This window comes from Lissotriton vulgaris, chromosome 10 (assembly GCF_964263255.1).
Source record: "Lissotriton vulgaris chromosome 10, aLisVul1.2, whole genome shotgun sequence".
Lineage (NCBI taxonomy): Eukaryota > Metazoa > Chordata > Amphibia > Caudata > Salamandridae > Lissotriton > Lissotriton vulgaris.
Genome location: NC_141698.1, coordinates 655,705,932 through 655,731,879, shown reverse-complemented (window position 1 = coordinate 655,731,879; position 25,948 = coordinate 655,705,932). Strand labels below are relative to the sequence as shown.

The 25,948-nt window shown below is 46.4% G+C and overlaps 1 protein-coding gene across 1 annotated transcript in view; it reads left to right on the top strand.

The window, feature by feature from the left end:
* LMBR1 (limb development membrane protein 1) overlaps positions 1 to 25,948 on the top strand; it is an 802,485-nt gene that overhangs the window by 523,977 nt on the left and 252,560 nt on the right. Inside the window, exon 7 of the mRNA XM_086941490.1 lies at positions 15,356 to 15,424. Coding sequence (XP_086797616.1) covers positions 15,356 to 15,424 — 69 coding nt within the window. The remainder of the gene's footprint in view (positions 1 to 15,355; positions 15,425 to 25,948) is intronic.

Here is a 25,948-nt window from a genome sequence, read left to right as displayed (position 1 = left end):
TAAAGAAGGTGTAAGAGAACTCCTAGCCATTTACCTTGGCTTAGATTTGTCAAGAAATGGCTCATAGAACCAGGTCTTAGCTCATATCTGATTGAGCCACACAACTTAACATCAAGTTGCAAAAATGTGTTCAAAATAAAATATTGTATACATATTTTGAACGCCCTCCATTGGGACCCAAATTTGGGAAGGTTTACAAATCAATTTCTAAATGTAAAACCTAATCCGTTCTTTGAGGAATTTCTTGACCATGAACAACCTCATTTGGCAAGTACTTAAAACTAAGGTATTACACCCTGCAGATTAAGAGTTCTACTGTAAATTGGGGAAAGCAGGGAGATCGTACCTGCATTTTATGCACTTTAGGGCTTGTTGAAAACACTGCACACATCCTCTTCTTTTGTCCAGCATATGCTTTGGCAAGGAGGAAATAGATTCCCCCGTTGTGCAATACATTGGGATTTAGGAATCACCAAGACGCCTTAAGGGTGCTGACAGTTAATACTGTACAGTATGTAATATTTGCTATATCTAGATATTTGTTTGCAGTAGGGATTATAAGAGGCAAAATAGGGCTAAAGCTGTGATGCTGTAATGAATAATGTGCTCCTTTTTGTGTGAAATATGCACCTTGAAATGTATTAACCTTACTTGTAATTTTAGTTGTATTATACACAGAGTTTTTGCTGTTTTTAGATATACATACAACAGGGGGATGTACTGAAGTACTTAGTGACCAGTTTATATCCATTTCTAACTTAAGAATGCAATGAGATCGATAATTATTTTATTGAGGACATCATAAATACTGCTTGACGCATTTTTTGATTATATTCAGTGCTTGTTCAATACATGTTTACAGTACAGTTGGATATTGACACTTGATTGAAAATGTTGTTTTATTTTTATGGCCGAAATAAAGTATTTATTAGGAGCCAATTAATTCTTGTATGTAGCAAAGAACTCTAAAGGTAAGCCGTCTGTTCCAGGAACCTTATCACACGCCATCTTGTTTATGGCAGCTCTAATTTCTTGTATAGTTATAGCCCCCCCCCCCCCCCTCAAATCAACTGCATCCTCACGCAAGAGGACCCGCAGTTGGCTTATTGATAACAAAAAAAATCCTCTTTCCTGTGGTGGTGTTCTATGTGCTGGAGCATATCGATACGTGTAATATTCCTGATTTTATTATATAATGCTTCACCTGCAGCAGAGCCAAGCTCTAGAATCAAAGATTCCCTTTTTTGGGATTAATAAGCCATTTCAGTAGGGACCCTGCTTTACCAGGCTTAGAATGAGCAGTCAATATTCCTTATAATCAAAACATAATTTTTCAACTTTCCTTCACCTCAAGTAGGGAATATTTAAGAGCAGGATTACCCGGGCTATGTTGCTCAATGCTTCAAAGTACCCTTTTCTTAGTTTCCACCTCCCCAACTAAAGTTCTGCGCACCCCAGCCACCTCTGCAATGAATTGATCACTGTCTGAAATGCACCCCATTTAATCAAAGAGGGTGTAGCTGTTCCAGCATTTTTCTTAGAGTAGCAGTTGTAGCCTCTCCAATATTGTTTTTAAAACCTGAATCATCTTGGGCCTCTACCTTTAAACCCCAAATCGGAATGCAAGGGCGCTGACTCCCCCAATTCAAAGAGACTAACACAGGGTTGTGATCCAAAATAGTTTGGCATAGATATTCAATACTGTGAACCGCACAATTGACAGTCTGAGAGCTTAAAAAGGTATCCAGCTGAACATGAAGTTTGTGTACTCCTGAATAGTCATGTCGCAGAGTGCGTTCGCCTCCAAGAGTGGATAAGCCCCCACTGTTGCTGCCAGGCCCTAAAATTCCGAGCTGTCCAGTTCACAGGAAAATCCCCTAACTATGGGTGTGAACGGGCAAATGCCGGATCTGCAAAACAGGTATAATTCCTACCTAATAAAATAGTCTGAGTCAAGTAAGGTGCCAAGACCCTAGACGGGTCCACAAGAAATTCACTCTGGTTTGTGTTAGGTGCATAAATTCCATAAACAGTAAGACCACGTCCTGCTAACCTAACAGAGACAACCACAAATCTACTCTCAGGATCCACAAGTTCATTCGTTTTTGGAAGTGTAACCCAGCTCTCACCCAAATCAATACTCCTCTAGCAAATGCCGAATAAGTGGTGGCAAATACTTGGCCCGCCATCTCTTGAGAAGAGCTAATCCTTCAGGTTTATTAGGATGGGTTTCCTTCAGGAGCGCAAAGTGAGTTTCTCTGTCTCTTAAGATAAGAATACACTTTATTACTTTTGGACATACTGTATAGACCCCGGACATTCCAGGATACAAAATTATATATCACGGAGGTCGCCATGTAGAATAGCCAGAGATGGTGGTCACTGTATCTCACATGACAGTGACACTTACTTGTTCTAATGCTACCCTAAATCAGCAGACCATGTTAACTGTACCTAAAACCTAATAAAACTAACCCAACTCTCTATCCCCAGGAACAGAAGCAGACAACTTCTCATCCAAACCAGTCTGCCATCATCCAACTCACATGCATGAATTACCAGCACAACAACAGCAAAAAAGAGGGGAGGGGGGTGAAGCGCAGTCTTCACAGCCCACAATCTGAAAATTACAAACAGAATATTCACCTCATTCTAAAGCCCTACTCCAAAACCTCACATTACAGTATTCACTAGCTTTCAGATTATCTCATTGGATGGGCCTGGGGTGATTTTAGGCAACAACTTTGCAGAATCCTGAGATGAGACAGATGTTTGATCAGAGTCTAAACCACCTTGATCACTTTCTCTAATGAGTGCCACTCATGGCAGCTATTGCCTCTAGAACCTGCCTACATTCATGGTGCACCTGTAACTGAGCTGGAGCAGTTCTTGTACACCCTTGGTGCTCTTTTTAGGTGTTCTCATGCTAAGTTGGCTTTTCTTCAGTTTGAACTCATCTTTTTGTTGAGGAAGGCCAACAATCCATTCCCAAAGAGATTGTAGAGCAGTGAAACATTGCACCTCCTCACCAAAGGTTACCCTCAGTTTGGCAGGGAACAGCATAGCCTAAGATATGCCAAGTAGGCGAAGATGTTTTTTGATTTCTATGAAGGAAGCCCTCTGCTTTTTGACTTCACGCGAGAAGTCTGGGAATAGCATGTCTTTATGGTTTCCAACCATATTATTTTCAAAGAGTCTGACGTGACAGAATGTGGTCTCAGTCTTTATAATGTAATAGCTTTGCCACTATTAGACGAGGAGTCGCACCAGGTAGTGAGGGCCTCGAGGGAATACAATGGGAAAGCTCTAAGGTATACTACAGAAGAGGCCCTTTGGGAGCCACCGCTTATTTAATCCAGCCTCTAAAAAGTTTATCAAATATACAGCAGTGCGGGGGCGTGGCTTGGCGGGCGAAGATGGCGGTCGCAGCCTTGTAGAGCTCCCGCCGGCCCGGACTTAATCCGATCATTTATCCTGACCCCCGAGCCCGCTACTGGTACCCAGTGCTTGCTTTTGATCGGGTGGGGTCTCCTGCCTACTTTGGTGTGCCGATCCTGCATTTCTACCCTTCCTGTGATCGGAGGGAGGCGGCGACGAAGTGCGGCCTGGTGGCCGGCCGGAGGCCGGGGTCCTCGAGTTTCGCGACGCCTGGCGGTGGTGGCGATCTAGCGTGTGCGGGTGGCACCCGCCGCGCCGACCTGGGCTCGTCTTATTGACTGCACTCGCCTGGAGGATCGAGACGGTGCCATCGGATCCTACCCGTCGGTTCTTTCCCTGTGTGGCCGACGAGCGGAGGCGGCGAGGCGTGGCCCCGCGACAGTCTGGAGACGGAGGTCCCTGAGCCCCGAGGCGGCCGGTGACGACCTGGCAGACGGCAGTGACATCGGATCTGCCCATCCTGGCCTGGCCCATTGCTGCGGCGGTCCACAGACCACGGACCCACAGCTTCTTCAATAGGTACTTTGGACAGCTGCCCGTGGGGGCGAGCGGGGGTGCAGCCTGTCCCGCCTGGGTGACGCCGGGACCTCGATTTTCGAGACGCCCGATTACTGTGGCCGGCCTGCATTTCTCCCTGGGGCCTCATCTGGGCCGTTCCGCTAGGGACTTGTGACAGTGTCCGAAGACACGGAGGTGGTGTCCGCCCTGCCTGGCGTGTGCCATGACCAGGGACAGGGGAGGTGGCCCGCCAAAACATGGCCCTATCGACAAATTCACTGGGCCGAGTGGTGGCGCCGGGGCGGCCGGTGGCAGCGGTGGCCCTGGGCCGGACAATGCAGCTCTACTGGCGGCCATCACCCAGTCCCGAGACACGCTCGATGCCAAGATTGGGGCGGTTGGGGCGGATGTCACGCTCCTGCGCCAAGACCTCCGCAACGCTGTGGAGCGGATTGCTGGGGCTGAGACCCGTATAACGGAGACCGAAGCGGACATTAGTGGCCTCAAGAAGCGACTGGCGGAGGTGGAGAGCGTTCAAAAGACGCAGGCGGCCCGCGTGGAAGATGCAGAAGGGCGCGCACGGCGCAACAACCTCCGCTTCATCGGTTTTCCTGAACGATGCGAGAAGGACAACATGGAGCGGTTCCTGACCGGGTGGTTGGAGAGCTGGCTCCCCGAAGGGGCACTGTCTACGTGCTTCGTGGTCGAGAGGGCACACAGGGCTCTGACCCAGCGACCACCGGAAGGCGAGCGCCCGCGGCCTGTTATCGCTCGGCTGCTGAACTACCATGACCGAGATGTTATCCTCCGGGAGGCAAGGAACAAGGGCTCCCTCGCCTTTGAGAATCACACCATCATGATTTTCCCGGACTACACGAAGATGGTTCAGCAACAGCGGCAATCCTTCATGGACGCAAAGGCTAAACTTAGGGGCCTCAAGATTCAATACTCGCTTCTGTATCCAGCTCGCCTGCGAGTCATATATCAGTCTCGGACCCATTTCTTCGACTCGCCGGAGGAGGTGTTCCGCTGGACTGATGAATCGGTGCGGCTCAGGCCCCATGTCCAGCCGGGGCTGGATCCAGGACGGTCCCAGGGTTCGTCGCCGGAGCGCACAGATCGCCCGAACAGGAAGGGCCGCCATCGGAGGTCCCGCTCCAAGAAGAGATCAGCCTCTGCCAGCGCGACGCGGCCGGGTGATGCCCGGGACTCGGAGCACTCCGACGCAGGCAGCTGAACATTGCTGGACCTGCATGCACTTTGTATGTTCCATCCTGAACTGCCCTGCTTTGGCCGGTGAGACTGTTTCATACTGTCCTTGATGTGCCGGTTAATTCCCTTGTGAGGACTTCAGTTGTTGTAATGGGGATGCAGTGGGGCTTGGGGGTACCACGTGTGGGCCTCAGACCCTCACAGATGTGAGTGTTGTTGGGGGGGGGGTGTGTGTGTCATTGCGGGGTTGTTGGGATCCATTGGTATGGTGGGTCCTGGGTCCTCAGTTTGGGACCCGGGTCTCTCCATGCCGCGACAGATACTTCAATGTTTTCTGAGGTATTGGGGTGGTGGGTGTGGGGCGTGGGGGGGAGTGTTGGAGTTGTACTTGTTGGGAGGGTTCGGGGTCGGGAAGGGAGCGCTGTGTTTGTGGGTTGGGGGGGGGGTCCACACATGTCTGAGGCTTTGATTTTTGTCGGTTTGCGGGTTGCACCAGGGTGGGAGGGAGGGCCAGGTTTTGGACTGTGTATCGACAATGGCTGATACTGCGCTTATGTCTCCTTCGAAAACCCTGCGGGTGGTGACATGGAATGTGCGGGGTATCCTAGACAAGATCAAGCGTGGGGCTGTGCTGCGATGGGGGAAGAGGGAGATGGTGGATGTACTCATGCTCCAGGAGACTCATATGCTGGGCTCCAAGGCCCTCAGCCTCCAAAGGTTCGGCTATCAACAGGTTTACCATGCTGGCTTTGCGAGGGGTTCACGGGGGGTGGCCATATTGGTACATCGTAGGGTGGCCTATGTTCATGAGAAACAGTGGATTGATCCTCAGGGTAGATTTGTCTTTATTCAAGGCCTGCTGGGCTCCGAGCCGGTGGTTTTTGGAAGTGTTTACGCCCCTCCCCCCCTGCAGTGGGTATTGTCTGAGCGGCTGTTTGCACTGTGGGACGAAATCCCCGAGGTCCTGACCATGGTGGGGGGTGACTGGAATGAAGTCATGGATGTGAGCCTGGACCGCCAGCGACGAGTGCATGTGGTGCCTGCCCCCCTTCCCGCGGCTGCTCCCACCCGGTTGTGTGCGACAGTGCGTAGTCTGGGCTGGATTGATGTGTGGCGGCATTTCCACCCCGCGGAGCGGGCCTACACGTATGTGTCGGCGGTGCATGGGTCCTTCTCTAGGCTCGACTATTTGTTTGTGCCGGGTGCCTGTCTGAGCCGTGTCAGGGACGCAGCGATACTCCCCAGGGGCCTCTCGGATCATTCCCCTGTCCTGGCCACCGTGACCCTCCCCTCTAAACGGCAGCCATTTCGATGGCGCATGTCCGCCTGGCAGCTACAACGGCCGGAATACGTGACGCATATACGCCAAGCGATTGATCATTTTTGGCGCGAGAACCTGGTGGGGGGTGTTGATGCCATTGTTGTGTGGGAAGCGCTAAAGCCTACGATACGGGGCATTGATATAGTTTGGTGTGCGGCCGCTCGGCGGGAGCATCGGGAGGCCATTGTGACGGGCGCGGCCCGAGTGGAGGACCTGGAGCAGCGTAGCCGACTCGGGGGCGACGAGGGCGTCGTGCGACGGCTCCTGCAGGCCCAGCAGACGTATGCCTCGGTTCTATACGAGGAGGCCCGACAGGCGTGGCTCGCCACACGTAGCAGGGTGTACCAGTGGGGCGACAAGTCCTGCACAATGTTACATAGGCTGTGCCAGGCGACCTTCCAACCCCTAGAACTGCCCGGCCTTGCGGCGGATGACGGATCGGTCATGTCCGACCCGGGTTTACTGGCGGCGAGCTTTGCCCGCTATTACGCGGCACAATATGCTCCCCGAGACCCAGTGGTGGAGAGCGACATAGCCTCATATTTGGATGACCTACTCCCACGGGCGGTCCCGGATGAGACTAGAACGGCCCTGGAGGCCCCGCTCACCGCCGAATAACTTGGAGAGGCCCTTGGCCAGCTGAACACGGGGAAGGTACCCGGCCCGAGCGGTTATCCTGCCGAATTCTACAAGAAGTTCCACGTTCAACTGGGACCCCATTTCCGCAATGCTCTGGAGGCGGCGAGGTCTCGGGGCGAGCTGCCACCTGACTGGCGCCACGCCGAGATTGTGGTCTTTTTGAAGCCGGGCAGGGCGCCGGATCGGCACGACTCTTACAGGCCGATCTCCCTCCTCAACATTGAGGCCAAGGTTCTGGCGAAAGCCCTTGCGAACCGATTGCTGCCCCACATTGCCGACCTGGTTCACCCTGATCAGGCCGGGTTCATGCCGCGCAGGGCTACCCGGCATAATATCCGGCGGGCACAGGCAGCGATCGACGCTATGGGAGCCGGGGATGAACAGGCTGCACTCCTTCTTGCGGACATGGACCGGGCCTTCGACTCGGTGAGCTGGACGTATTTGTTCACCTTGCTGGCCCGCCTCAATCTAGGGCCGGTCTTCCTGTCCTACATTCGCCTCCTGTACACCAATGTCACAGCCTCGGTCCGTGTCGCCGGCGCGGTCTCTGGGCGCTTCCGGATCGGCCGTGGTACCCGACAGGGTTGTCCACTTTCCCCCTACTTGTTTGCCCTGGCCATGGAGCCCCTGGCGGCGCGGGTCCGAATGGATGCCCATCTACGTGGCTTTGTCTGGAACGACCACCTAACTGATAAGATTGCACTCTATGCAGACGACGTCCTTCTGTTCCTTACTGATTTGCGGCGCTCGGGTCCCCGAGTCTTGGAGATTATGCGTGGGTTTGGCGAGGTCTCGGGGCTTCATCTTAACTTGTCCAAATCAACCCTGTGGGTTCTGCGTGGCGGAGTGGTTGCCGATCCTTGGGCCGCCGACTTGCGCGTGGCGACAGACGGCCTGAAATATCTGGGCGTCTTCCTCTCGACCTCGCGGGCCGTGGCCTGGACACGCAGTGTCTTACCGGTATGGGACCGAGTCCAAACCGATGTCAAAACATGGTCCAGGATGCCCCTTACAATCTATGGGAGGTCGGCCATCTTTAAGATGGTGGCGCTGCCGAGGCTGCTGTACCAACTCCAGAACTTCCCACACCCTATTGGCATGGAGTGGTTCCGCCAGGTGAACTCTGTGCTGGGCCGCTTCCTGTGGGATGGCGGAGCTGCCAGAGTGGCCCTGAGAACGTGCTTTCTGTCCACGTACTGTGGGGGCTTGGCCACGTCCGACCTCCTCTCCTACTACCAGGCGTCGCACCTCCTTGTCCTCAATGACTGGTGGTATGGAGATAGGAGTGATCCGGCCTATGCCCTAGAGAGACACCTAATGGGAGATCGTACGCTTCACACCATTCTTTATTCAGCTCGTATACGCCGTGGGTTGCCGTCGGTCACTAAAGTGGTCTTTGCCGTGTGGCGGCAGTCTCTGCGCCGTATGGGTTGGTGGGGCAAACTGACGGCCGAAACGCCGTTGTGGCACAATGGCATGCTCCCGGAATTGGCGGCTTTGGCCGGGTTCGAGGGCTGGGAGGCTATTGGACTTACACAACTGGGCCAGGTCATGTCGGGCACCGCCCTCAAGTCCTTTGAGGACCTCCGAGAGGAGTTCCAGATGTCTCACTCCCAGTTCTTCCGCTACCTCCAGCTGAGGCATGCCCTGGCCCCGAGTATCGCCGGCCTCGACTCCCTGCCCGAGTTCAGCCCCATTGAGGCGAAAGTGTTTATGGGTGACTTGGGTGACAAGAAGGTTTCTAAGATCTATCAGTCCCTTGTTACACACTGCTCCTCCACTCTCAGCTCCCTTCGGGAAGCGTGGGAGGTGGATGTGGGCGCCCTGGACGAGGATGATTGGAGGGAGGCACTGGAGTCCCCACGTGGCACCGCTGTTGCGGTTCGGCTCCGCCTGATACAATTCAAATACCTGCATCGTGCCTATTACACACGTGAACGCCTGTGGAAGGCTGGTTTGATTGCGTCCCCGGAGTGCCTGCGTTGTGGGGAGGTGCCTGGCTCTTTGCTGCATACAGTGTGGTCGTGTGGTCGCCTGGCTGGATTCTGGAGGGGAGTATGGAGTTGCCTGGCTGAGGTCCTGGGATGGGATCTTCCTCGTACCCACCGATTAGGCCTGCTGCACGTTATGGAAGGGGTAGGGGGTAACGTTTATAAGCGCCACCTGTTGCTCCTGGGCCTGGTCGTGGCCGAGCGTGACCTGGCTCGGGCTTGGAAATCTGTAAGGGCTCCCCCCCTGTCTGCATGGAAGGCTGGGCTGGACTACTTCATGGGCCTTGAGAAACCAGTCTTTGAGGCGCGAGGTTGCCCGCGCAAACATTTCAAAATCTGGAAGCGGTGGGCCGACTACCGCGGCCTGTCCTTGGAACCCCCAGCGGAACAGGAGGAGGACATTTGATCGCAGTGACATTCCTGGCCCGAATGGCAAAGCCCTGGTTGCATCATACCTGATTCTTTTATGTGTACCGTCTTTATGTTGCCTCTGTACATGTGTGGTGGGGGGGGGTGTTGGGTAAGGGGTGGGGGAGTAGTTGGGGTTGGGGTGGGCAGTTAGGACGTCTTTAAAGCTGAGCTTCATCATTTGATTCATGGATCAACAAGTATATCACTGTGCATTGATACTGTTGTGGGGATCTTGGTATGTGAAGATACCACATTCTTGATACTCTTCTGCTCAATAAAATTGGTTTTGAAAAAAAATATACAGCAGTGCCCTCAATATGTTCCGGCATACCAATAATTCTTATATTATTTCGGTGGGCTCTATTTTATACATCCTCTACCCTTGTTTCTAAAATGTTAAACTTGTTTTCCATACCAGATAGATTAGATTTCCCTGACGCCATCTCAGGCTTGAAATCATCAATGGCATGCTCTGCTGTGGAAACACGTTCAGTCAGCCGCCTCGGATTATTTCGACACAGACCCATGTCTGCTACCAAGGAATCATCTTTCTTCTCTCGAGAGCCCAACATCAAAGAAGGTTCAGCCTCCAATGTTTCTATTTTTTCTGCTGACCGTACCCATGGTAATGACCACTCAGTCCAAAGTGAGATCTCAAGTAAGTGCCTCACCACACTTCAATATAATTCTGTTCTTCAGACAGGTCAAGACAGGAGGTCCCAGTCTTCACGCAGATCAGGACACACTTTGTGAGGAAAACAAAATAAGCAAGATCTAGATACTAATCTGCCAGAGATCGTTAATGCTAACAAATGTGTCCACTGATACCCCATTGAAGGAAGGAAAAGGACATTTGTCCTGGGCACATCGAGGGCTGCAGTCAAAGCTAGTGGGATGTATAATTGGTCTCAAGAAGCTACCTCTTGTCTTACAATATAGGACCAGAAAACGTGGCTGTTATGGTTACCATTAGTCTCTTATACTGACAATAAAGTGACCCTCTGGGAGATGAATTAGAGTTATCATTTTTCAGATAGATGCAACTTTGCCATAAAAGCAAGAGAGGGCCCAAATAATCTTGAAGCTGTAGATTGACTGAATCTGCAGACAAGATCGAATTCTGTAGAGGGGGGGATGCCCATTTTGACATATGGGGACCAATGTCTAATAAACCCGGACGTCTAATTTACCAAGGATTCACATCATGAAAGAAAAGATTTTGATGGAAGCAAAGTAATTAACATCTCCGAGTCACAAGGGTTAGATTACACAATTATTACTGATTGCCCGCCTAACACACCAAGCTACTTAACATCGGGAGGTGTGAAGATGGTCTCTTGAAACATAGCAGGACTCCCAAAAAAACATTTTGAACCTGATTGGCAGGATTATATTGATAACTTTGACTTCTGCCTCTTCCACGAGACATGGGCGAGGGAGCCATTTTACAAAGTGGGTTACAGAACATTCAGCATAGAGGCCCAGCAGCTAGGCAAAGGTAGACCGTCAGGCAGGCTACTAATTTGGGTAAAAAACGACATAAATGCAACCATAGAAATTGTCCCAACTAATTCGAATGATATCCTGGGTCTCAAATTGAGTTTCCCAAATAGGTGTCAGATGCACATTTTTAATATATGTATAAGGCCAAGGGAGTGTTAGAAGGAATCGTCGTTAATCCAACAACTGGAAGAAATCCTCAATTCTATCATTCCAAATGGGCCCACTATAGTCTGGGGAGACTTTAATTGTTGCTACGAACCGTTACTAGGATTAGATACCATCTTTGAGGAAGAAGACTTGGCAATGGGGAGCCCGCCACTCAGAGTGTAAAAAATGGTGGGGTGCTCTGTCTCTGCAATGCAAATATTCTACTTCACCATAGAGAAATGCCTACGGTCTTGTAATGGCAGATCCTCCTCTGACCTCGAATGCTTAAATACTTTCTCAAGAAGTCACTCTGCATCCGCAATAGACTACATCATGATAAGCGTAGCTCACTTGGCTTATGTGCAGGATTTCAAAGTTGATGACAGAAGAGAAAGTGACCACTTCCCACTGTGTTTAGCCTTTGTGGGAAAATGGTTTCTGACACATTCGTCTCCACAAACCGAAATGAGTGATGAGATCATAGTGCCCTTAGTAAGTAATAAAAGAGCAGTAAAATGGCCAGCTATAGTCGACCAAGTTGAACCCCTCACTAAAATATATAACACCTTCAGTGATCTTCTAACCTCTTTTTTTTAAATCCCAGCACCGAAAATTTAGCTATAACTCAGATTCACCAAAAGTTGATAGAAAACATAAAACCTTATTTAACCAAATCATAACCGGGGAAAACTAGTCGTAAGGTTGAAACCAGACCATCTAATACTTGGTTTAATAAAGAATGTGTAGTGGCCAAACAACGCCTCATTAAGGCGATTCAATACAAAGAGATAGCTGTGATCAGATACGAAGGAAATATATATAATAAAACCCTGAAAGTAGCTCAAAGAAACTGGGAAGATGCCAGCTGGAAGGACCTGATAGTAGCAACAAAGGCTGGCGATCAGTCCATGTTTTGGCGGATTATAGCCCATGGTAGTAAAACAAACAAACCGACCCATGACTACCATTTAGACCCCTCCACATGGGAAAGACACTTTGCAAATTTGTATGCACTGCCAAAATTGATAGACAAAGTTCCCGTAGGTAATGCAGAGGAACTGCTGACTCTAAATGAGCTTGCACCATTACACTTTAGTATAGAAGATACCAGACTAGCGATAGCGGCCATCAAGGCATCTAAAGCTCCAGGACCAAATAAGATGCCCGGGGACCTTTTTAGACATGCACCTGAGGTGTGGGCGCCATATATAAATTAACTATGTAACACAGTTGCCAGGGGACAACCAATACCAGAGTCCTGGAAGGGAGCGGAATTGTTCGGCTTCATAAGAAGGGCAGTAGAGACAATCCTGCTAACTACAGACCCATAAGTCTGATAGATATATTACAAAAAGTCTACGCTAAGCAAATGTTGGATAAGCTAGCCGACTGGATGAACGAAAACCATGTTCTTTCATCTTGCCAGGGGGGCTTTAAAAGGAAAATGAGCACGAGAGACCAAGTGTTTAGACTTGTAACTATAGCCTGGAAATATACAAAGTTGAGACCTGGCCACTTATATGTCGCCTTTATCGAATTAAAGGCCACATTCGATTCAATCCCTAGAGACCTACTATGGACAAATTTGTTACTGAAGGGAGTACCTAAGGAGATTTTAATTCAATTGATTAGGCTTCATGAGGGCAACTTTGCAAAAGTCCGTTGGGGCAAAAGGGAGGAACTCACGGAGGAGATACCAGTAAAGAGAGGGGTGCGTCAAGGATGCGTCCTGGCACCAACCTTGTTCCTTTTATATGTTAACAACATGGTCCAGTTTCTCCAAAAATAACTACATGATTCCCCAAGACTTGGAGGGACATTTGTGCACTAACATTTGCAGATGACACAATTCTGTTATCTAAACTCCAAAGGGCTTGCAAAATCTCTTAAACTCACTAAATTAATATTGCATACTAAAAGGTCTGGAACTCAACCCCGTTAAAACAAAATATTTGGCTATAAAACCCCACAATTTTTTTAAAAACAACATAGCGCTGAACGGAGGGACCCTAGAGCGTGTCTCTAATTTTATTTATCTTAGGGGTAAGTAAGCATTGATTCAAAACTTTCCTGGAACACACAGATAATGAAATCGAAAACAATTTTATTGCAAAACTCTGCTCTTATTATTAAAAACAAGGATGCCACAATGACAAAGGCAGTATCACCAGCCCTGGAGGTTTACAAGTCCAGAGCGCAAACCGCAGCACTATGTGGTTCAGAGCTAATTGCTGGGGTAAATCTCTCCTCTTTAATTGTGGTAGAAAATAAGGTTTTAAGAAGATTTGTGGCACTTCCCCCAAAATACTCCTCTGATTCCACTAATATATGACCTAGGTATAAAACGACTTGTACACAAGGCAATTTAGATGACCCTGTCATATTGGATTAGAATCTGGACCACAGATGAATTAGTAACATATAGACAAACATTGAGTGAGTTACTGACACTTGACACTCCTACTACTTTTCCCTGGTTGGCGCACATCCGCAAGTGGTTCTGTAACTTAAGTCTGAGCAGATTCTGGGAAAGCCCGAGTCTGCTGACACCAGATTCAAAGCCGGAAATTAAAACCATTTATTGGAATTTCATTTGGCATAGTCACCTTAAATAGTACATCAGGAAACCTCACAACCCCAATTCCTGATGTCGAAAACAACTCCTTATTTTGAACGATTTTTGTACGATATTGAACAACAACTGGCAACAATTTCCGTATGCTGCCGATGAAAACTTTTACATCAAAATGGGGACAGCAACAGAATGGAGATAAATATCCTAGCTGTACTCTGAGCCATCTGGGGGCCAGGGAGGATATCACTCGGGTTTTATTCTTCTGTAACCCCAGACGAAAATGGTTAAAACCCCTAGGCAGAAGCATGAATATTAGAAAATGTAATGATATGTTGCTTATACCAAAAACTGATTCCTAAAAACTCATTGTTTTCGGTGTTTGTAGATTTTTATTGACTGCAAACTTTATAAGAGGGAAGGAAGGGCAAACATTTTAAAGGTATTATATGCTATTTTTAAATTGGGAGTACCCTCAGGGATTACTATCCCGGTATTAGGATGTGTATTTCAAGATGTGGATTCTTGAAGGCCTATTTTATTGAGACCGAATTATAACGAATTCATTGGTACCATTGCCGAATATTTTTTATATTGAACTTTTTAATAAGAGTATACATAAATTTGCTCATGGCACTTTGTGAAATTTATTGTTTTAAATATGATATGGTGACTAAAATTTCTACCACAAATTTAACCAAAGTCTTTTAATTGTGTAAATGTAGCCCATGTCATAAAACTGTGCCAGCATATATTGTAAATAATATGATGAAAAATGTATGTTAATTGTTTTTAATAAGGTTGAACAAACCTGCACTTGACACTTTATAGAATTTAACGCTAAATATTGTACATAGGGAACAAAACAAAACTTCTGTGATAAAACAATTGAAGATTTCCAACAATGTAAATGTAGCACACTGATACATAATTTTGCTGCTGCCTACTGTAAATATTATGAGGATCAATGTAATGTATTTGTTTTATTTACCAATGTTTCTAGTGTTTTAACTATGCTTTGATGAATCTGTGAATCGAATAAAGTTTTCTGAATCTGAATGGAAAGCAGAGGAGGTAGGAAAGTTTTATGCCTTCAATTATTCCCAGGGCACTAAGGAGGGCAAAAATGTAAATTCCAGGCCTCAGTGCTATCTGTAAGTCCTAGTCCGTTTTACCTCTAGTGCATTGAAAGGACAGGGGAAAGTCACAAAATACTCTTCCGATGTAAATCTGTCCACAGATTTCATAAGGACTGCTTTACCTCACAATTCATACACTAAAATGAGTAGTTGGATGCTCTCCATATACTCAGTTCATCAGTACCAAAATGTTTTGCCTTATACTCCAATTTCTCATTGTACTGTATACTTGTATATGCCGTTGGCCCTTTTAAAAAATGTTCTGCCATAGAAAGGGTTTAAAAAGACGCTCAGTGGCGTGAATTCATCAATGCTCAGAAAACCTGCAAATCTTTTTGCAAAAGCTTATTGCTTCCCTATTTTTTGAATGTTTAGACAAATTGACATTAATGTTAATACTCTTTAAAAACCTTAAAGATTTTATGTAACAGTATGAATTTGTTCTTTTCATAAATAATGCTGTAATATTTTCTTTAACTTTCAGATCTTTGGGAATTCTACCTCCCTTATCTATATTCTTGTATATCACTGATGGGGTGTTTGTTACTTCTTTGTAAGTATTTTTTTTTATTGAATTACAAGCTTTATCTGCTATTAACTATTGTAAAATTATAATAACCACTAATCTTTCAAGTACATGACTATTCAAAGAACAGTTAATTAGCAGAGTTAAGGTACGTGAGCAGCAACTGATGTCTCATTAGACGGTATACCAAGTGAACGCGTCATACTTCCTTCTACCGATCCTAGTGTCTAAACCTGGCATTCAGCTTGAAGTATCTCACTTCCTTCTATGAATTTATTTTGAATTAAAAGCTTGAATTTTCACAACGTTATGATTTGTTTTAGGAAGCTGAGGGTACAAGAACAAATGGACATAAGATCTTTCATAGTTTTTTTCTGTTAACATTTTTTGTTATTTGTACATCCATGCAGAGGGTGCGCTAGCCCCATCCTGAGTAATTTAGGTATTTAAAAAACATTGTTCAGGGTTGGGGGATCTGTTTTTATTAAGAAATCTTTGTCTGGAAACATATTTTACGTTTTCTTTAATGAGTTTTGCTTTTTTAGATGTGTACTGTTTGTTCAGTGTGAATCGTTTTCTAGACCTGTGTCATGTTGCATAGGAAATCTTTTATTTCAAGTGGCAGATATTTTCTGATGGAACAAGTCACCTACTTTTAGAGATCCACTGATCAAAACAATCAACCACCTTAGCCATTTCTTTTTTTTAAACAAATCTTTTTATTAAGCATATATCATTTGCAGTATACAGTACAATATCCACAGACAGTTAATGATGTAAACACCAAAGCATACATGTCCAGTTTCTTGATCCATTGGTGCATTAGACATTCCGGATCTCATATTTCTGACCTCTTATTGTTAATATCTCTTTCACCATCTGTTATTGAGTCCATATCCTTCCTCCCTCCCAACCTCATAGACCCCTATTTCCCCCATTGGTGACATATTTTCTCCCATTTCCTAGGGCAACCCCATCTCTCCTATACAGCTTTTTCTGCGACACAACACCAATCTATGTCGGCTTTCCATTGATCCACCTTCGGTGTAAGGGCGGCTCCCCACGCCCTGGCAATGTTCCTCTTAGCCACCATTGCCGCCACCATTAGCCAAATTTTCTGGTATTACGGCCATATCTGTTCCCCCGTTACACATAGTATGTGCCATCTGGCATCTATAGGAATTTCTTGCCCCAGTACCTCTGACGTCACTCGTATTACTTTCCCCCAATATTGTTGTATAACTGTACACTCCCAAATGATGTGAAAACCCCTTTGGTCACATCCCCTCATGCAACTAGCTGTGTGGATGCGCCCAAGTTAGTGCATTAGTATACTCGTAGAGTAGGACCTATGGAGAATACTTAACTGTACTACCTGAATCTTGCTCTGACTCCTACTTCTCCTGGGCTTTGTATGGCCACTACCCAATCATCATCTTCCAATAGGCCGATGTCAATCTCCCAGGCCTCCCGCAGCACCCCAGGGGGTCGGGAACAATCTTCCTATATGTAAGGGATAATGCCTTTTCTGGGACTGGGTCTAATAAGAGTCGGTCTTCTAAGGGGCTGTGTCCCTGAATTCGTTCCCCCGGTCTAATATGCCTAGCATGCTCCAACTGTGTATATCTTTATCTTTCTGCTTCTGCTAGCTGGAACTCCTTCTGCAAATCTTCGAATGAGATTATTGCCAGGCATCTCCATATGTAGCCTAGATGGGCTATATCCAGCAGTTTCCATTTACTGAAGCCCTGTAGTTTGCCGACCTCCTCCAGCATATCACTATCCATAGCGGGGCACGTTCTGTCAGTTTATTATCCCACCTGAGGAACTTATTGGCCCCCTTCCATGCGCCCAGTACAGTCTTTGTATGTGAGGGCATGTGCTTCCCAGCCAGTTTGCGGTACAGTGCACCCGGATAGCCTCTGGGGCCCTTCACAAAGTGGTCTACTCTGTATGCTGGGTTGTTTCTATCCCCAAAGATCCAGTCATTAATACTTATCAGCTGTGATGCCCAATAATATTTTCTGAGGTCCGGTACAGCCAGGCCACCCTCATATACGCCTTGCCGGAGTTTGACCAATGCTATTCTTGCACCTCCCCATCCCACAATAGTTTCTGCAATTCACTATCTACTTCCCTGAAGAATCTGTGAGATACCTTGTACGGGGTGTTCTGGAGGACATATACCATACTCTGCAATTACATCATCTTGAACAGAACTGCTGTCCTCATCAGGGAGATCGGCAGAGTCCTCCAATGCGCTAAATCTCTTCTAAGGCATTCCATTTGGGGCAACAATTTCCTTTCTATAAATCCTATTTCCGTTTTGATGATGGTAATACCCAAATATTTGAAGCTATCTTTTCAGTTGGGGCTTTACTAATGCCCCCCCACCCGGGGAGAGAGGGCGGCGGGCCATTGGAGAGCATAAACATGAGGGACTTATTCCAATTAATTTGATATCCTGAATACCCCCCGAATAGGTGAAACATTTGTAGGAGGCTGCTAATTGTAAAACAAGGCTTTGTTGCATTAAAGAGGATGTTGTTGGCATATAAGGATATTCTCTTTCCACTGTCCACCGCCTCGATTCTGGAGACCACTGGGTTTTCTCTCATCCACGCCGCTAGCGGCTCCAGTGCCAATGCGAACAGTACGGGGGACAGTGGGCACCATTGTCTCGTCCGCCTGTGCAGGGCGATGGTGCGGGAGACGGAGCCATTCACCAATACCCTGGCCAATGGGTGTTTTTGTAGAGTAGTCTCATCCAGGATTGGAACCGGGGGCCAAACCCAAATCTTTCCAAGACTGCGAATAGGTAGTGCCATTCGATGCTGTCGTAAGCCATACACACGTCCAATGACAGCAACGATGCTTCCCTACCTGGACGGGATTTGGTCAGATGCATCATGCCATACAGGCGACGTAGGTTTAGTCTGGTGCTCTGGCATGGCATGAATCCAGACTGGTCAGGATGTATCAGTGTTGTGATCACTCCCGAGAGGCGGTTCACCAGGTCTTTAGCAAGGATTTTAAATTCCATATTGAATAACGATATGGGCCTGTAAGAGCAACATTGGTCCAATGGTTTTCCCGCCTTTGGTATAACCACGATGGTGGTTGTTCGTTGGTCCATTGGTAGGCAACCCATGTCCCTAGCCTCCTCAAACGCGCTAAATCTCTTCTAAGGCATTCCATTTGGGGCAACAATTTCCTTTCTATAAATCCTATTTCCGTTTTGATGATGGTAATACCCAAATATTTGAAGCTATCTTTTCAGTTGGGGCTTTACTAATGCCCCCCCACCCGGGGAGAGAGGGCGGCGGGCCATTGGAGAGCATAAACATGAGGGACTTATTCCAATTAATTTGATATCCTGAATACCTCCCGAATAGGTGAAACATTTGTAGGAGGCTGCTAATTGTAAAACAAGGCTTTGTTGCATTAAAGAGGATGTTGTTGGCATATAAGGATATTCTCTTTCCACTGTCCACCGCCTCGATTCTGGAGACCACTGGGTTTTCTCTCATCCACGCCGCTAGCGGCTCCAGTGCCAATGCGAACAGTACGGGGGACAGTGGGCACCATTGTCTCGTCCGCCTGTGCAGGGCGATGGTGCGGGAGACGGAGCCATTCACCAATACCCTGGCCAATGGGTGTTTTTGTAGAGTAGTCTCATCCAGGATTGGAACCGGGGGCCAAACCCAAATCTTTCCAAGACTGCGAATAGGTAGTGCCATTCGATGCTGTCGTAAGCCATACACACGTCCAATGACAGCAACGATGCTTCCCTACCTGGACGGGATTTGGTCAGATGCATCATGCCATACAGGCGACGTAGGTTTAGTCTGGTGCTCTGGCATGGCATGAATCCAGACTGGTCAGGATGTATCAGTGTTGTGATCACTCCCGAGAGGCGGTTCACCAGGTCTTTAGCAAGGATTTTAAATTCCATATTGAATAACGATATGGGCCTGTAAGAGCAACATTGGTCCAATGGTTTTCCCGCCTTTGGTATAACCACGATGGTGGTTGTTCGTTGGTCCATTGGTAGGCAACCCATGTCCCTAGCCTCCTCAAACATGTTCAGGATATATGGCGCCAAAACATTAATCGTGTTCTTGAATAACTCCACTGGCAGGCCGTTCGGTCTCATAGCCGTGCCTGCCTGTAGATCTTGGATAGCCCCCTCTATCTCTTTGACTGTTATATCTTTCTGTAAGCCCTCCCTAACTTCATCAGACAGTGTGGGTAGCCGAATATCAACCAGCAGTTCCCGAAAGTCTGTTTCTGTTCTGACGGGGTTGGAGGCATAAACCCCCTCATAATACTCCACGAATGCTCTTGCTATCCCTTCACCAGTTGTGTTCTTGCCCCTGAGAGTCACATACCTCAGCCACCCAATTGCATTCTCTGTCCCTCTTTTCCAGCCAGGCAATCCTTTTGTTTGCCTCATCGCCTAGATCGCCTAAATCGTATATCCTCCTTTGTGTTGCTAAGGCAGCGGACCTTGCAAAATCGTAGTCACTTCTTGATACCTATTGCCCTAGAGGTTGAAAGACCCTTTCCCAGATACCTTCTGAGAGCGCTTAAATTGTAAATGATGATGATTGCCCCAATTTAAAAAATCTCCTAGAAGGCACCCTTGTTACTGTTAAACATTCACAAAGCAAAAGGTTGGTGTGTTCTTGCTCCCTACATCCTAAGAGTTGATTTCTCGAGGCATTTACAAACTAATTGCTTTGAAAACAGGGTGCTTGAGAGTGAGGGACAGATAACACATTTTTAAAATGTGCTTTTTTGCCACTAGTCGTCACCCACCTACATTACCTTGTCCAACAGCCCCTGTTACGCAGAAACAAACCACACCCCCACCTGACATAGGGCTTATTTATCCTCTACCATTGGTATTCCACAAATTCACAGCAGATAAGGTCTTCTTAATGCCACTCCTTCAAATTTAAGAGGATTGTATCCAACTTGAAAGGTGTGATGATTACAGCTCTTAGCCAAGGAGTGAGACAGAGAGTGCATTTAAAATTCTGGTTTGCAAATTCAATGAATTAATCAGTGCGTAATGAAGGTGAATCTGTTCAAGGAAGGTGGTATCTCCAATACTTAATGTGCGAGATATCCATTATTCTTCACAAATGAATGAGTAATTCCAACTTTCATTGTTATACCATTGTACCCCCAAATGGAGTGTCACTTCTCCTTCAACTACTTCCAACAAATTGGTTTGAGTCCTCAGGGCAGTTACATATTCTTTAAATCATAGCCTTGCTTGTGTATTATTATAACACATTGTTTTTTTTGTTAATACCAAAAATATTAAAACATGAAAAATCGAATAATTCACCAAAATCCTTGGCCCACACGTAAAACAGTTGTACAATGTAGATGTATTCAGTAGTCATACAGGTCCAGTAAATTTATTCCATTTTCATTAGAGCAAAGCAGAAACCAACCAACACGTGTTAAGTCGCATTTGGAAATTAATTCCTCGACTTCCTCAGGGCTGCCAACATGGATAATTGACCATTGTTTTCAAATGCCCTGGATCTGTATGAATACATCTACATTGTCCAACTGTTTTACATTTGTGCCCAAGCTCTTGTTGAATTCTGTAACTGTGTAGGATTTTTCCTACACATAATTGAGGGGTTATAGGGTTTATCCCTTTATCTGGTGGCACCATAATACTTTGTTCTTATTTACACTCATGTTCACCAGCAGAGAGCCGATTTTCCTGAGTTACTAAAAACGCTCACAACCAGAACTACATGAAAAATCGTTAACCTGAATGTCTGAAATCCTAAATCCGCTCCACGTATCAGTCAGATCACACACCATTGCCATTCCCTTACCTTCATTAAACCAGTTCCTATATCAATATGCTCACTTTGGAAACTAGACATGGTTCTTGTTTATCTTGTTAGCTTAAGCTAAACACATCATTCATAAACTTTGACCAAGCATTTCAGTGGGCACGACTGCATATTGCACTTTCCTCAGTGCATCTTTTTTTTTTTTAAGACCCATTGTTTTGTTTTAGAAGTATTGTTATGGAATTACTTTTTTAGAAAGTTCCATTTGCTATTTAATTTTGGAGCTTTATTCAGTTATATCACTGATGTAATCAAATTGGAAAACATATGTGACATTAATAAATGATGATTTGAAAAAAAAAGATTGATACAGGGAAACCAACAGAATTACTTTATTGATGGTATATTTGTGTTAGAAAAAAAGTGTTTTCGGTTTTGTGGTAAATGAACTTTATGGTACCACTTTTTAAACTACCATGCCAGCCGAAGCTAAAAATAATCACACATTTGCATACTGACAAGTTGCCTTGTGAAGCCCCACAATTGGCTGTCCCAAGTTTCTCAGATTAAACCATAAAAAATAGGATTTGTCCTTGTTTACCATTTATCTAATTACAAATTCAACAAAGAATGGTTGTTTAAATTCTCACAGTTTCAAATCACTGAAGTAAAATCACTGGGTTCTGATGTATACTTCTAACCACAGATGCCTTGCCTCCACCAGAGACTAGCAATCCTAGTGCACGCTGGTTGATGGTGTTGTGCGGCTCCATATCACCCTGGAATGGACAGAGCGGAACTACATGTAGACGTCAGCCTTGTGTACTGACATGTTATTTTTTCCACCCCTTCCAAAGCAGATCGGTAGCTCCTCTTCCTTCTATGTCAGCCTTCTGACAACTCCAAACAAGTCTTCAAGAATGTGCTGGGGAATTATGGATAACAGGTTTCAAGTTGTGCTGCAACTGTATGAAGCAGATTATGGTCAGTAACCTGCACAAGGTGTGCCCTTGGTACCTGTTAGCATGACAAATATGCCCAAATTCAACCAAAGGTGAATAGACACCAGGAAGCCAAAGCTGTACATCGCTGAACATATGTAGTTGCAGCCTTCAAACAAGTCCCACTCTCATTCGTAATCACCGGCCTGGTCTTGGTCACGGGGCCATTCTCCCAACTGCTCCACTTCCCACTCTATCTTTTTAGCTGAGTGGAAGTACAAGAGTGAGCATACCAGCCCAAAGCAGGACTTGATTCCATCATGCCACTCTTATTCTAAAGAGAAGGCACCAGAGTGTCAAGTCTTGAATTGCACTTCCTTGAGGTCCCCAGTCATGGAACCGCTACATCAGCTGCTCCCAAGTTGCCTAAGTTCTCTGTGCAATTATTGGTTCTGCAGCAAATCGAGGCCTTCAAGGAGTGCCAAGGTGCAAATCCTCATTGCTTTTCTGTCTTGCTTTGGCATGCCTTTGGCCCCACTTGCCCCTCCTAGAAAAGGCACTACTAATAAAAATCTGCTCCTTGGTTCACCCAAAAGACTTTGTATCTTTTAAAGCAGTTCTCAGACTATACCATCACCAAATAAAATTGAAAAGAAGGCACAATATTCTAATCAAATCAATCAGGCAGCAGCAAACCAGAAAACCTTTTTTTAATTTTGTGAAATCTTATATGAATCCTAATACACTAGAACATGAAATGCAGTTGTCACAGGGACTATGTGACCAAATTGCAGAATTCTTTGAGAATAAAATCATAGACCTAAAAAAAGACTTCACAGAAAAATTCTCCTCGTCTAGTGAATCACAATCCTCAGGAACCAGAAGAGAATTCACGTTTCAAGGAGATCAGTATTGAACAGTCTAGGTGAGCTATTCTCTCCTGTAAGTCAGGCTCACCCTTCGATCCTTGCCCTCCAAAAATTCTGCACGCACTTGGGGATATCATAAATGATAAACCCAACTATAAATCAAATAATTCATTCCTCTAAGTTATCAAGCATACTGGACAATTGGAAGATTGCGGCGGTAAAACTCCTACAAAAAAGAAAATTCCGGACACCACCGCCCTCTCCAACCTCCAAGGTAAGTTGCTATCATGCAACGCTCAGCAGAGGCTCCAAATGTGTTTATTATGATTCTGATCCTGTGCCAGGGCACAGTGCTCTCCAGGATATGGAAGATGATTTGCTAGGGGATGGCTCTTCACTTCACATCTACCCTGAAACAGTGTTTGAGGCATGTATGGTTATAGATATGCATGCTCTGCATAATCCTGCCATCTAGTGTTTGTCCCGGATGTGTGCAAGTTGTTTTTCTTTGAAGAAAGCCTTTTGAGGTTGAAACACATTACAAACACAGGGGAGCAAGATGGCGGCGTCAGGCTAGACGCTGGTAGCAGCCGCTAACCAGAGCAGTGGGGCATGCCGCTACACCAGCTCGCTACGAGAGAAAGATGAGATAGAATTCTTCAGCGGAAACTAAGTTATATATCCATTAATTACAAGAAGATGCCGAGCTCAGACCAAGCTTCACAGCTAACAACTGACGTGGACTGCTCAAGGACCGTACCTGCAGACTGCCTGATCCCTGCAAAGACGACGCTTTCCCTCCTTGCTTCGGTAATCGGCTATTCAGTTCTGCGGCTGCTAGTCGGCAGCCGCCCAACATCAGACGATCACTGGCTACCACGGCGGCTGCTGAACCCCGCGGACTCCGCAAATCTCGTGAGCTTGAATCTCGAAGCACCGAGGCACTCCGCCTACTCCGCAGGTATTCAGTGCTCACACTGCTCACGGCATTCACAGTGCTCAATGGCCCCAAAAAATGCATCAGCTGTTGCTTCTGCAGCTGCCAAGACAAGGGCAGCGCGACAAGCTATACGGGATCAGGAAGCTGGAGCCAGGCGTGGTACTACTCGTGGAGAACAGCATGACACCACAGCTGAGACAGCACCTGATAAAACACCGACTCGGAGAACTGCCTCCAGCAAAACTCCAGCAGCGCCTTTATCTGCAAAGCCCGCAACGGTGATTACAATGTTGCAACGTGCTGCCGGTCAGAAACTAGTGACTAAACCTTCGCAACAAAATAACCAAAATAACCATATCCAGCCTTCCTTCACCTCCACTGAAGAGGTTACTAGAACAGCGGCTGAGGGGGCTGTGGAAAACAATGGAAAAAAGAATGCGGAAAATAATGTTGGAAGTAGCATGGTGGAGAGAGACGCGGCAAACTCGACAAAGACAATTAATGATCAAAATGCATCAGAGCCGTCTGAGCCGCCTGAACAGTCTGAAGGGCAAGCGACTGACTCCATTTCCGAGAGACCCGAGAGACCTGTTACTGTGTCTATGGAGGTAAGCCAGGCACTTCATATTGTGCCTGTTTCTCTTAATACACCAGCTCTATATAATCAGGGGGTCGGCGATATTTCTATTGAAACAACAGCGAGCGCTAACCCTCTACAGAGGCAAATAAACACGCCCGTTGCTACTGACACTGTGGTTGATCAAATTGATATTATCGAGACTGCTGGGTTAGCTAATACTCCCACCTTTACTGACAATGGTAATAATGGTAATAATAGAGAAATAATTTACGATCCTCAGATGAATGCAGAAAGGGCTGTTGATAAGGGGATAGAGCTTGCAGAGGACATTGCAGAGGTCATAGAGTCTGTAGAGGTTGCAGAACTACACGTAATGCAAGAAGGTACATCAAATGCCAATTTGGTGGGAAATGATCATCCACTAGACTCTAATGCAGCATTGGAAACCGACAGGGATATAACTGATTTCTTCTCCATCTCAGAAGATATTAGTTGGTCTGAGGATACGGATGAACTTGAGGAATTAGATGAAGGTGAAAATGATATAGACACTAATGTAAGCTCTGATTCAGACCATAACCCCCCAAAAGAGCAACGCGAAAGGAGAAGAACTATACTCAAAAAGAAGAAAGCTGCACATCATGGAGCTAATGAGCTGTCCTGGGAATATACCACAACCGTTTTGACCCTTAACCAGTCTCAAATCCCGGTCACAAAATCATTAACATTAGCTGCAGAACAGACTCCAAATAGAGAGCAAACAGAACCCCCAGGAGCTACACTGACACAAGTGATGGAAACAGTTTTGCAAGCTATAGCATCACACCGGGAGGAGACATCAAAAGACAGTCGTAAAGCTCGAGCTGGTCTGCAGAAGGTCCAGACTGTAGTTCGCAAGCTCTCTAAGACAATGGGTGCTTTCACAGAAAGACTAAATGACATTGAAGATCGGATTGTAGTAAATGAAACAGAAGCAGCCGCTACAAATGAGCGAGTCGAAGCAAATGAAACACAGCTTCAGGATATCAGATGGAAGCTTGAAGATTATGAAAATCGTCTCCGTAGAAACAACTTACGTGTCCTTGGAGTGCCAGAAAAAGTGGAGGGTGAAGACTGTCGTTCCTATATCATTCAACTCTTTCGTGACACCCTTCCTGAACTTAATACATGGGACTGGAGTTACGAAGTGCAGCGAGCTCATAGGGTTCCTATATCCATAAAATCTGCGACTTCTACAGGCAAACATCCACAAGCAATCCTTGTATATTTTGGGAATTTCTTGCTGCGACAAGCCATATCAGAGAAAGTTACACCTGATAAGCATCGTAGCAAAGATTCCATATCCTATTTTGTACGACCTGACTTTTGTCATTGGACAGTCGAAAGGAGATGG